The sequence below is a fragment of the Notothenia coriiceps genome, unplaced genomic scaffold, assembly GCF_000735185.1.
Source record: "Notothenia coriiceps isolate Sejong01 unplaced genomic scaffold, NC01 NC01_scaffold00036515, whole genome shotgun sequence".
Classification (NCBI taxonomy): Eukaryota; Metazoa; Chordata; class Actinopteri; order Perciformes; family Nototheniidae; genus Notothenia; species Notothenia coriiceps.
The window spans coordinates 33,250-47,417 of record NW_011369216.1 but is presented as its reverse complement, the minus strand read 5'-3'; the positions used below and the strand labels follow the sequence as shown (position 1 = coordinate 47,417).

General features: G+C 38.7%; 1 protein-coding gene across 1 annotated transcript in view; it reads right to left on the bottom strand.

Moving 5' to 3' along the window:
• The window catches only part of LOC104963971 (probable voltage-dependent N-type calcium channel subunit alpha-1B), a 29,394-nt gene extending 17,514 nt beyond the window's left edge, over positions 1–11,880 (bottom strand). The window contains exon 1 of the mRNA XM_010792671.1: positions 11,855–11,880. Within this exon, the coding sequence (XP_010790973.1) occupies positions 11,855–11,880 (26 nt within the window). The remainder of the gene's footprint in view (positions 1–11,854) is intronic.
• Positions 11,881–14,168: the final 2,288 nt, after the last annotated feature.

Genomic DNA, 14,168 nt, shown 5'->3' with positions numbered 1-14,168 from the left:
CGCAGCCTGGCAAACACACTGAAACAATCACTCTCACTCTGGCTCTCAGGCTCAGAGTGTCACGATCTTAGTTTTATGTCACGGTTTTAGTTTGGTCTGTCTTGTCATGGTTTTATTTTGCTGTTCTGTTCTCCCTGTGTCTTGTCTTCCTCCCTGTCGTTAGTTTCCCTGGTGCGTCTGATTGTCTGATTGTGTTCACCTGTTGCCCTTGTGTTTCTCCTTCCCTGCCCGGCTGTTTCTCGTCTCGTGATCACCCCTCCCTGTATTTAGTCTCTTCCTGTGTACATTATTTGTCGTTCATGTCTCCCTTCATGTTGGTCACAGTCACCTTTTGTTTGGATGCTACTTTGTACCTGTTCATGGATTCTTGTTTTACCTCGTGCCTGTTCATGGATTCTTGTTTCACCTGGGGGGTATACTACGAAGCAGGATTTTCGCTTAGCCGGCTAACTTCAGGGAAAACTCTGGGTTTCCGGTCCTACGAAGCTGGTTCTCTTTTTAGCAGGCTAGATCTCCATGGTAACTTAGGCTGTGCGGCTAACCTGCCCCGGAGCAGGTTAGGTTGCAGGCTAAGAGCTCAACTCAGTGAAAGCACTGCCTGCTGACCAATCAGAGCTCAGTGTGCGGAGTTTAAAGCGATCAAGTCATATTACAGGAGAAAGGAAATACAGAAAAGCTGCTGTTGCAGGAAAGATGGCCGGCAAAAATCACTGACTGTGTGAACGTGAACAGGTTAGGTTGAACCAGCTTCGTAGTATAGGCCTCTGTTCATGGATTCTTGTTTTTTCAGCTTTTGAAAATAAAGCTCGCCTTTTGTTTCCTTTTGAAACCTGCTTCCTCCTCAATCTGCATTTGGGTCCTATTTTTCCCCAACCGTGACACAGAGCCAGCCGGTAAACAGGTTCAGCTGATTGATTTCATTCAGTCCTGCCTCATGTTATGCTTCTTCCTTTGTTTAAAACAATGTTCTGCCTTCACCTTTGTCTCTGATTCAGTCAGTCGATTTGCTTCTCTTCTCATGTATTTTACCCTCTTCTGTAAACACAGAGAATATTCACTGAAATCATGGTGCTGGAAACCAATCATTTGAGAAAGGAACAAATGCAGATGTTAAATGGAAGCAAACCAACATTGTGAGATCACACTGCAGTTCGGCAAAAGTTTAACTTGATTTCAGATTCAATTTTCAATTCAATTCAAGGCTTTTATTGTCATTCGTGCATAGCTACAGTGTAGTTATGTCAATGAAAATCTTAGGTCCCCAGGCTCCTCCAACAGTGCGACACAATAAAACAGATAGTGCAAGTAAATACAATAAAATAAAAGTAGTGCCATAAGAGTCTACATACAAGTGATCCATCATTTGTAAGTTGCAAAGTGAATGAATGTTATGGATGTTCTTAGTTCAGATGTTTAACAGTCTGAATGAAACTGTCTGATTAATGAATGAATGATTAAATGTGCTTTGTGATTCTTCAGAGATGTCTATGGCCAGTCTGTACTTTGTTTCTGTGTTTAACATCAGTCACTGTGCTCAGGTAGTATGATCAACATCATTATCCAGGATTCTTACGGTCATTAAAAACCTGGAAAAGTCATGGAAATTCAAAATGCTAATTCCAGCCCCTGGAAAAGTTTTGGAAAACAATATTTTTCCCAAAGTTTTGGAAAAGTCATGGAAATGTAACTAAAGTTGCATCAAATATAATTTATATTTTATCTAATCGCCGAAATAGTGATACTATAATGATAATAAATACCGTATCATATAGTAATGAAACGTAAAATGGCATTTAACTGACGAGGTGTTTTGCTGGTGAGAGATTTTAGTTGCTTTAGCGTGTAGGAGCTAGTAAGCCTACTATTTGATTTGTTTTAGATAGGCACAACATGTTTCATATGCAGACCTTATTTTCCTGTAATAAACCATTTTCAGTGGTACCGCTGAGAAAGAGTAATTTTCTGGTCATGGAAAATTAGGTAAAGGTCATGGAAAATCATTGGTGAAAAAGTGTATGAACCCTGATTATCATTACTGAGGTCTCGGTGAGGCCACTCTGAGCCTGTGACCTAAGATTTTCATTGTCATAACTACACTGTAGCTATGTACAAATGACAATAAAAGCCTTGAATCCTTGAATCTGTGATGTTAGAGTATGTGTTGATGCAGAGTCAGTGGAGTCTGGCTGTGCATGTGCCCCCTGACCGACCGTGAACACAACGTGTTAGCGTAGCTGCTCTGCATTAGCAGCTCTGTGTCAAGGCTTTTCCCGCTTTCTCTTCAGCTCCAATTCACCAACATAATAGAGAGTGGGGGGGGGGGTTGGCAAAATCAGACGAGATGCAGTCGCTGAGAAGTTGTTTTTGTGCACGTGTGAATAATGTTTTAATGTGTTTATGCTCATGTATGCATGCTGTCCTCTGTTGCCCCTCCTTCCATGTTTTATAAGTCAAAGCGCTCGCAGCTATCTGGAGATGGATGATGTATTGCTACAATACTGCCGCTGGTGTGAAAATAATGGAGATATTGAATGTAATTAATCATGAAGGGGCCTCAGTCAGATTGTGAAGGAAGAATTATGACATGCAGCAGATACTGTCTGTGTGTATATGTGTGTGTGTTTGTTTAGACATGTAGGTTTAGCTCAGAGGAGGCACAGGTGGGAACTTCCCAGGACTCTGTCAAACAGAACTGGCTCATTTCCCACTTAATTTATCTCAGACTCAATCCAGAGCCCCCTATTGTCATCGGGATCAACTTCTTTCTTTTCACACACTCCATGAAACATTCTCGTCAAACGGCAATTTGAACCACATCTTTATGAAAGTTGATGGAAGTGCAAACAACCAAAACAGAGGACACAGATGAATGACACTAATGAAACACAGACGCAATGACACTTTGCTGTATTTTGTAAAATGTATTCAAGATAACACAAGTGATGTTTTTTTGCATCACAGTAAATTCTCCTTTTTCAACCACCTAAAAGAGGTTTCATATCTGAGACGTATATTTCTATCTGTCAGCCCATGTCAAATCTTTCCTATATAAAAGATCAAATGTAACATGCACATTTTCTGAATAATGTATTACAAAGTGAGTGAAAGTTTTTGTTCATTTTAAGAAGCCTAAATCACATGTGCTTTAACATATTTAATATTACTTAAGAGTGAGATGTAATTGCTTCGTTGTCATCTGTATATATATATATATATATATATATATATATATATATATATATATATCGATTTAAAGTTCAAATTTAAAGTTCAAATCCCCCCCGAAAATGTCTCTAAAAATGTCTCGATTAAACTTAGACATTTGTTTAGTTGTGTAAATATTTAAATATCACATTTACAGGGTTAGAAGTGCTCTTGGTGGCATTCTTCAGCCCTTTTTCTAGGTGTTGTTATACGAAAAGTAATTCATAACAGAATGACTGTAACCTACTATTATAAACTGCTACCTCAGACCGTTTAACTATAATTGACCACTCCATCACCTGTCTTGCTTTTGTTTGGACGTAATGAGATAATTATACACGACATACAGTACATTATCAGGCTTTTCAATACTTTGAGAGTTTTGACTACTGATATACAGAATGGTGCTTACCCATCATCACCATATATGGATTTGAAGATTTCGTTTAGCATTCATATATAGCGTCGGTATTATAGGAAACATCCAGTGGGTTAAAAGCAATTTTAGATGATGTTCTAAATCTATTTCTGTTACTATTGTTCCGCCCTCGCTGCCTCTGTTACTGACTGGAGTTCCTGTGATAAGAAGTCCATTATGCAGCACCATTGTGTGGATTTATCTTGCTGTTGCTAATGAGTTGAAGGCTGATTACTGCCTAGTTAATAGCTCTCAGTGATGGCCTTGTATAGACAAGGTGATTTATGGGTAATGGTGTTCAGAGGAGAAATGGCCACACAGGTTCATTTTCAATATTGATTAGCTATAGACATCTTCCATGGCTTAATATTCTTCGGTAGTGTGTGTATATAGGCAACATTAATGCTCATTAAACTCATGTCAAATTATGATATTGTGTATCGTAAATGAGTGTAGGTGTGCACTGCATATACTGTATACTTTATTTAGTTTTTAAAAACAAGTATTCGCTTCATAATAGATAAAATGATGATTTTAATTGTTCCATGCTGCTGTAAAAAGCTATTACAATCTGTCCAGTTAAAAAGCGAGGATTGACAGCATGATGAAAGTAATTGTGAAGGTGATAAGAAAGAGAAGAACACCTGTCAGTTCTCACCTGTCATCAGACTTTCACACAGTCCTGAAGGACCCGTCACACATCCTGTATCGGAAATCCGCTCCAGAAAACGCCTAAAACAAGATACCAGGTTCACTTTGCTTTATGTAGCTCACAAGCAAGTAGGCACTGTTGCTACAGTTTTGTGTATTATGTTGTTTATGACCTATTGTGTCTCACATGTGTGTTGTATGTCTTTTTAAAAATGGACCCTAGAGTCTCTTCAATAAAGCTGAAGATGACATGTAATATTTTACACATAATTTTCTTAACTGTCTTTGATAAGATAAGATAAGATGAACCTTTATTAATCCCCGAGGGGAAATTCCATTGTACAAAGCAGCAACAGGGTAAGCGTGAAAAAACCAGACAGCAAAGATTCACACAGATTAATAAAATCAAGAAAAAAAATTAAAATAATAATAAAAGACTATGAAAAAGGAGATGAGTAAAAATAAGAATAAAATAATTGTCAGAATATATGCATATATAGATTTAATCTAAGTTGTAAAGTATGGAATAAGTTAAAGTGACAAGTGAAAACGGACATCTGTACACATAGTGACATATCTATCTACCTATTTGGTCTACTACTAATAATATGTTAACATGCGTTGTGGAAACAGTGTATATTTATGTCCAGTGATTTAATTGTATTTCTTTTTCATTATTAACCCCTTATTGTGCAGCCTGATGGCTACAGGCACAGAGGACTGTCCGAGGCGCTTGGTGAGTTGTTGTGGAGGGATTTGATGTAACTCTGTACTGCGTTGTTGGCTGCATAACTTTTACCGTACGTTTATTACAGCTGTGTGTAGCACTTATAGCCCAAGCAAACGTTACCCTCTGGGATAATAGAGTATATCTCACCTTCTTTAGCACCAGTCAACAAAGAGCAAACAACTTAAAGGGGACATATCATGAAAAACACACATTTTCTTTTAGTACTTGTATACACACATTTGGGTATATGGTGTGCCTACCAACCTGAAAAATTGAACAATCGAGTCATTTTGGTAAACATGGGATCAACAAGCCTTTAAGATTTGACTCCCCTTCCTATGTATCATGCAGGCTCATTGAAATGTACCAGTATCTTCACCAAAGGATTGAGAACTGCCTTTGTAAAGTTGCACAATATGTTTCCGCAAATTCCGGTAAAAGCAGCCCAGGCTTTTTTTGGAGGAAGGGACTTAGGTGCTAAAACATGGTGTTTCAGACAGGGGATGAATACAGGTCCATTGTGGGAGACAGTATGAGACAAATAATGTGTGTTTTGAACATTAAAGTATGTTAACCTGTTCAAGTATAAGCTAATAAGTGCTGAACCAAAAAACAACACAACATGTCCCCCTTTTATACTATTTTATTTCAGGTTTTTTCATATTGAACCAACATGTGGTATTAACGTTTGACTCTACTGGAATTGCATGGCTCCATTAGATGCAAGACATAAATAACAGTAGTCATAATCACATGGTAGGAGTTAATGTCCCCTTGGAAATGGACAAATTATCCTTTCAAAGTAACACATAATATATGCATATCTCTCATTAGGCAGAAATTGGATTTTTAGAATTATTATTCTCACCTCTCCCATCCAACAATGGGTGGAGAAAATAATTATCTACCACATCCAAGCGTGATTGTTAATGGGTAATATGCAGCAGACCCAGAAGAACAGTGAGCTAGCCGTTCATGACGTCAATAATTCAATGATTCTTTTTGCCTTGTGAGAGGGCTTTAATATAAGCAATAAAGGTTTGCACATGTGCTGCGAAATGTGGAGCACAGACATGGCACAAATATTTTGATCATATGTTTCACTATTTACCAAGACGCATTAGCTGGCAATTTTCTGCGTGAGAACAAAAACAAATAGGATCTTTTCTTTCTTACCAAGATAATGGATGTTTGTAATAATGAACACCCTGAAGGGGACCGGACACGCATGTAAAGTGATTAGAGTCGGCTAGAGCGGGGACATGATGTGTTTACATGGCTCTTTGTTTCCTGCATCGAAACACGACTCACTATTTGTTCTCAGGATGTTACCATGACTGAGTGTAAAGCTCACAGATCAGCTGTTCAGACAGAGAAAAAAAGATGTGAGTTATTTTGTTAATGCCAGTAAAGTAGAGGGGGAAGTAAGCAGTAGGCGTGGATTATGTCTTACTTTCTTGAGACTGTTTTCCCTTTTATAAAATAATCAAATCAACTTAAGCCTCTGAATCCCTCTTAGGCAATTTTTTTCACGATCACTTTGTCATGACAGTAGAATAATTAGTCTTACAAAGTATTCAACCTTCGCACAGACTTTTATTATTTTTATATCTGCTCTGCTTTTGCTTAAAAGTTGAATTTGTCAACAGAGAGTAAATTGATTAGCATAGATTAGATCCTCCGTCACCCGTAAAAACCCCGGGCGCCTGCAGCACAGCAGATTTCATTTAGCCTCGCTCCACTTAATTCTCTTTTCTCAGTCAGATCCCATTGACACTGAGTCGGTCTAACATCTGGTTACCAGGAAACATGAAATGCTACAGCCCTCTGGTGACTGTGTAAACAAAGCTGATGGCTAACTTAACCGCCAAGCTCTTTATATTCCCACACAAGATACCATATGGAACTTAAACGTAAGGTCACTCCTGACTTAATGCAAACATTTAATGATTTTAAGTAATCAGTTAGATTTCCAGCATTTACTGAAACATGTGCGTGGAAGTAAAATGTCCATAGAAACTGAGATACTGCTTTTTACTCCTCATGTAATGCAAAGTAGTTGGCATGCTAGTTTCAGTCAATATCTTTACCCACAACACATTGAAATCTTTCACAAAACGTCAACACTTTAACCTCTACTTATTCTGTTAATAATATGAGTACATTTTTCAGCCTCAAGGACAAATAAGTGGTTATTTTATGTATTTCTGTTTGCTCAGAATCAACATGATTACATGTGAGGTCAGATATCTGAAACCCAGCACCACTGTAATACCCAGACACAAGCAAACACAACAGCGTACGTCCTGTATACCCAATCTGTGTTAGCTAGGCTTAGGTAAAGTACATTATCTCAGCATGTGAGTCATGTTTAAGTGCAGGTTTCTGAAGGCCACTCCTCAAACTCCTGCTTTTCTATTAGCTGTTCTCCTGTCTGTGGGCTTTTTGTTTAGCAGCTGTTAGATGCTGCTGCGTATGGAAACATCACCTTCATTTCATTTTATAACATGTTCTTGTCAGACACCTTCTTTGCTAAATGTTTTAAGAAAAACAAACCACTTATTTTATTTAAAGATCCACCATTCCTTCTCTACTAGGTGTTGTATTGATGGAACTACATCAATAAAAGCTATTATTTGTAATCATTTTACATGAAGTGTACCCATTAGTCTGGTAATACTTGCCTTTATTTTAAACACAATCAGTTGTTTGTTTTGATTGCATTTGCACCCAGCTGTTCTGCTGAACACATTAATAATGTATGACATAATTGTTCTCATTATTATTGTTTCACTCTGTTGCAGCCACTATGTGTTTATAATTGTCGCACACTTGCCAGCTGTGTGACTAAACAACACAAATATTTACATCTTCTATATTTGAGCTTTAATCCCCGGTTACTTCCAAACCATTTATCTTGATGCGAGAATTTGAAGCAATTCTGACATTTATTAATAGATAACATATTCATTTTGTGTAACTACTAATAGTGTAATGAAATAGTTACAGGATAGTTTTTTTTTAATAAATGTGGTGTGTCTTGTCAAAATGCTTTGGTTTGGTGTGAATGTGTAAATACAGAGAGTCTAAGAATCTGTTTTTTGACAGAGTGTGACAGTGATCCAAATTCAGCAAGATGTGGGCGCACATTAGGGAGCTTTTCTTCCAAGAAAGCCAGATCTCCCCGCTGATTACACTTCTGTGAGCGACAGCCTGGCTGTTCGCACGTCGACAGGCCTGGAGTTTCTTCTCGCCACCAATGGCACAACAATCTGTGACAAAAGCCATAAGAATACAGGCCAGTTTGTTCATACTGAGGTGGTGAAGAGGAGAGGTGGTGTTTGAAACATTTTGTCTGTAAACATTTCAGCTGTTGCCGACACACACTGAGAAGGCAGCATGGAGTTTGAATTACTTAGCCAGTGGTATTTTGTGATTTAAAACAAATTAAGCTGAGAAAAGCCAAATATATTACAATATAGCAATCATATCACAACAAATTACAGTCTTATCTTTCTAGAAAAGCACTGTAATCATGAAGTCTTTCATTACAAAATGTCTTTCATTCATTCTATATTAGGCAATGTTTCAATTGTAGGCTCTCAGTTGAAATCATACTAAAATACTTTCTGTCTGAAAAGTGGAACCCATGCAGAAGACCCTTTCCCCTTCATCCTTTCTAATGGCTGGGAAGAGTCTTCTGGTTGCAAAAGAAGACAGATTGTATAGAAGTCTATTTAAATTAGCCTTTTTCTCACTTCACTTGTCTTTGTTGAAAGATGGAGACGAAAGGAGACAAACAATATTTGCTAAGTGATATAGCTTCCTCAGGCTGAGATAAAAATATTCTGTCAAATATTTTAGGCAATATCTTCACCGTCTGGCTTTATATTAATCTGACTTTTTTATTAATGTTTGTGTCTGCTGTTGTTACTCTCTTTTTCTCGGTTGTTATTTATTAACTTTTTTATTAGCACCTTAAAGGTTTTCTTACTGTGTTTGAAATGTACTGTATTTATATACTGTACAGACAGAAGAGGGTCACACAGAATACATTGTTCTATATGAAGCCCCCTCCTCCTCCCTAGGCTACAATCTCATTGATGTATACCATAAGAGTCGAGGGAATGTGTGCCATAATGTCACGTCCATGCAGCTTTCTAGAAAGAATTCAGCAGCGGAGGTTGGGCTTGATTGCCTTCACAAACATAAATTACAGCACATCTTGTCATGATGTCTCCTTGGGGGGAAGTGTCCTCTAACAATAATGTCCATACAGAGAACATATGTGACCCGCTCTATCGAAATCAGTCGGAAGTCGCAACGGCTCATTTCAAAATAAACGTGGATTTGCATAAAAAACTATTTTTTCGGGGTTCGGGTGTTTTGTTTGATTTTAAACAAACAAAGTCTTGGCTTTCAGAATATGAAACTTTTATTTCCAAACTCACACGATAAATATATTCTTTAAGCTTGTAAAGGGAAGATGACAGGCAATCTGCTCTTCCGCAGTGCCGCTCCCCCTCCCTCCGGCTGACATTATGAATGTAGCGTAGAGTAATCATAATAACACAGGCAGGGGTCCGTTACAGTTTGATTTTCATCTGATTTCAATTAAAACTAAGTTTGGCTTTCAGAATATTCTTGTTTCGGCAAATTCAGATGATAATAACAACTTTGAAGCTTGTACGGCATAATACCAGCGGAGAACGGAGTAATTAAAATCAGTCACAGCAGGCATAACAACAGCAGGTGTTTCTCGTGAGGGTTTCCCCGGGAAAACAAAACCAATAACACAACGCAAATTACACAACACACACACCGTATACCCCACACACACTCGCTAGCTTCTCCCAGACCAGCAATACACGAAAATATCTTCCCTCCGTAGTATTTTGATCATTTGCTCCGCCATAAACATCAATCAGATCGATGGATCCAGAGAAGAGAAAAATTTGAAGGGCCTTTTCTCAAAATATGACTCGGTGACAGTCATTATATATGTGGACATATTTCGCTTTATATTTGGAAGTACAAAACAATCCTGATATCATTAGAAAGGCTAGGAATATCCTCTTTTCCAGCCAAGTGTATACAAACTCAAAATGTGTCTTCGGGTCAATGCGACTGAATTTTCGATAGAGGCAGGTCCACATATGGTTTGACATTGTTACTTAAATGCACTGGTTACCTCGATGTACATGCGGTACTCCTGTTAAAAAACGGTTTTCACTCCCATTTACGGCAACTTTGGGATTGGTCCTTCGGGTCAAACTAAGGTCCCTGTATCATTTCTATGATCTGTTTGGACATGCAGTTCTGCCTTAATAGTCCAATATATTTGATAAAAGTAACTAAGAGTGAATTTAACGCGAACGTAGCTGTAAAGAGTGACAATTTATCGTAGGTGGTCGCGGGTGGTTTGTAATCCAAACACAGGTAACTTTTACAAAAATGTACTAAGTTTTGTTGGCATTAGACTAGCCAACTAGTACCATAAACGTATTTAATCTTACGCTCATAAAACATAAAATTGCTTAAATGACATCATATGTCAGCAATAACTTTAAAAGCCAAAGTGTATGTTCCTGATATGTCTCATCTGCAGATATCTTTTTGAAAAAACCTGGATTTCATGTTTTTATAGTTTTCTGATGAAATTATAATCTCTGTTTTAACACCCAAAGTAAAACAGGACTATGTCCCTAATTCCGATACAAACTTAAAAAATACAATGTCGAATGGACCAGTATACAAGTGTTGCGGTTATTTATGAGTTTGCGTACAAGCAACAACTCGTTTTTGTTTATTGCATCAAGATTGTTCCAACTATAATGGCTAACCCTTCAATTGTTTATAAGCTATGTTTACTTTGTAGTGTTTTTTTTTTTCTTTTAACACTTTGCATTTGCTGACGCATTGTTGGCTTCTCCCCAGCCTCCCTGGATATCAGCAGTAACCATTGGTAGGTACAGTAATAGTCATTGTGTTCACGCTGGATACAGCATAAAAAGCATTGGATTCATGGGGCTGCTTGTGGTGCAAAAAGCTACTCAGGGTAGCCCTTACACTTTGACAGTTTTTTGAAGTGTTAAACAACACGAATAGCTCCTGTGATAAGTCCTGTCTATGAATTCAGCAAACTGATCACAATGATGGAGCCAAAGGCAATTTCAACTTAGCATTGGAAAACTTCTGAAAATACTTTAAGCTCCTGGCATTGGCCTAAATGATTAATTGGACCTAGTTCCACAGTGAAAGATTCAGGTAAGCCCTGTTAAAAAATATATGATTTCTTAGGGAAACTTCCGTCCTTTCTACGAAAAGAGAACTGCTCATTATCACAGAGTCCTGATGAGGTCTTCATGCGACCACTCGGGTAATAACCAAAAAAAGGCGTGCCAGGTCCAAAACTCATTCAGTCTATCCTGCAGCAGGAGGGAAATATTCTTTTTGAGCAGGCAGGGAAACAGAGTTCCAGATAAATACAAAAGGTATTCTAGGCTCCACCTGATGCTTGTTAAAGTCCCGGAGCCTGCTGTGAGTGTTGTTGTCTCTATCTGTGTTCTGTTTGGGGTTCACCCAACCATTTTGATCAGAGGCCCTGTAGCCTAAGAATTCCAGTTGCACCATACCCTGGATATGTTTTCAGTTTTGTGGGGCTAACTAACCCAAAAACAAACGCAATCTCCACTAAGCGGATCCTACGACGCTGGTTCATCAAAACCTCGCCCCTAGGTAAGGCTAGCCAGGGTTTTCTCTGTCCGGCTGAGTGTGCGTTCACCGTGAAAAAAGGGCGGGGGCTTGCAAGCATTTTACCCCCGCGAATCAAAAACATGGACCAAGCGTACCTGAGAGCAGCGGCAGGGGGCGTCATAGCTTCCTCGAATGAAAAGAAACTTAAATATTAGACAAAATATGAAAGAGTTAGCAAGCTTTAAAGGCATCCATGACTTAAAGGTGGGGTTAAGGTAAGTTTGAGAAAAGCCGATGGTGGCTCAGATACCACTTTTTGTTATTCATTCCATTGGAAGCTCTTAACATCCCGAAACAATGAATATCTGAAGTGCTTTTGACAAAAAAAACAATACAAATCTGTGGAAGCCGTAGTACTGTAAAAAGCACGACCAAATCATCTGAGCCCCGGCCGCAGCAAAATAAGCTGGATGGGCTACCTGCTTGTCAGGCTTCCCATGTGGCACAAACTTATCTCGTGGCCCTCATTGGTCATGTGCGGCGTTCTTGTTGTTGGAGGAGGGGCTCTGTAAGAAAGTAGCAGATTTTGCTTCAGTTTCTTCCAGTTNTGTCGCCAAGGTAACCGGTTAGAACTCCAAGTGGCGATGAGGTCTTAAAAAAGTCAAATGTAAGACCTTTTAAGACCTTTTTTAAGACCCTTTCCATACATTTTAAGACCTCATCGCCACTTGGAGTTCTAACCGGTTACCTTGGCGACACACTTTACCTCACATTTACTATATACAGTATTGATTGTCCTTCCTCCTTATCTTCCAACCATTTGCACGCAAACTTGCATTTCCCCATAACGACGTTGTTTAACAACCGGCGTAAACGGACCTTCGTGCACTATCAAGCAGTGAGCGTGCGATGTCCTGTTCAGATGACGTCAAATCCAACGGGATGCCATAAATAAACTACACAGAATCACACTACACACCTACGCAATGATTACATTCAGGCACACTGTAGAATACAAACTCAGTGGACGATTGATATACTTATTGAAAACAAGCTACAAAATGTAATACCTTGGAAAATGTAGTTTAATCATTTTTAATAGCCTTAATTTTCGCTAAATTGATTTATCAACTTTTAATACTTTTTAAGACCCCGCGGACTGAAATAGACCAGTGTTATTGGGAGTCTTCGCCTGAAAAAGTGTGTATGTTGTACTGAAAGCAAAACTTGAACTTGAATGTCCAGTACTTAAAAAATGCCAGATTTGGTCAACCACAACAGGCTGGAAAATGTACTGATACGACAAAAATATATAATTATATATTACCGATACTTTTAATCAATACGGTGTAACCAAAATTCAGTAAAAGCTATATTAGTCATGGCCTTTTCCTGATAACACAACAGTCCAATGCACCTGCAGAACCAGCGCCAAAGTTATTGTTGCTTCGTCAAACACACAAAAATGCGGCTTTGCAATTAGTGATGCAATGTTTAAGCAAACCTTATAACAATGGAGAACATATAATGGGCTTGATACTGCACTGCACGGTAGTTGAACCTTCTGTAATATATACAAGTTGATTCTTCTTTCATTTTTTGAGATATCATAAAGAAGGATTCATTGCTTTGGGACACAGAAAAAGGTTTCAGACTGAAATGTGGAACAGTTTTATAAGAATGGACTTTAATAAAATAACCTCTTCAGAGGATTAGTAGAGGCATGCACCCTCTGCCTATGGATATCCTGTAAGTAACATTCATACCATCTCATCTACGAACACATCCGTCCTACAGCAGGTAAAGTGGATGATGCGCCCGTGTAGTAGCCGTCTCTCTGATGATGTGTAAGCACATGTCATTTATCATGGTGTGATGAGTTCTCTGGCACTCTCAGAGGAGATATGCATGTGTGCGTTTGTACGCTTGCATTGTGGAGCATTAACATGTACGTATGCGCTGGTGCCAATCCTGTCCGCCCGCAGCTGCCTGAGGCTCGGCACCAGCTGGACGAGTGTCAGCGTAACAGGCTCCAAAGTCATTTCATAGCTTCCTGTCTAGGAAAGAGAGCAGGTGTGTGTTCTGCTCATACCTCCAGCTAAAGAGACCAAGTTTGGACATGAAGACCTATATGGCATCTTGGTAATGATCCAGAGGTGGCGTAAGCCAGAGACAAGGTAAGAGATGGAGGAAAAAACGACATATTGGGGAAATCCAAGCTAAAACCCTGCAGCAAATGGACCAACCACAGGATCTTGTGTAATGTGGTGACACAAGCTAAACCAAATCATAACACATAGTATTAATACATGATATACCATTAAATAACCATGGTAACAAGCAGTCATAACAATCAAAAACTGCTTGTATCATACTCATGTACTTAACAATGAATAAGTTGTTCCCTTTGTCTCTACCAAATGAACTGAACTTCAGGTGTGAAAGCACTCTAAGAAAGACATGAACTAA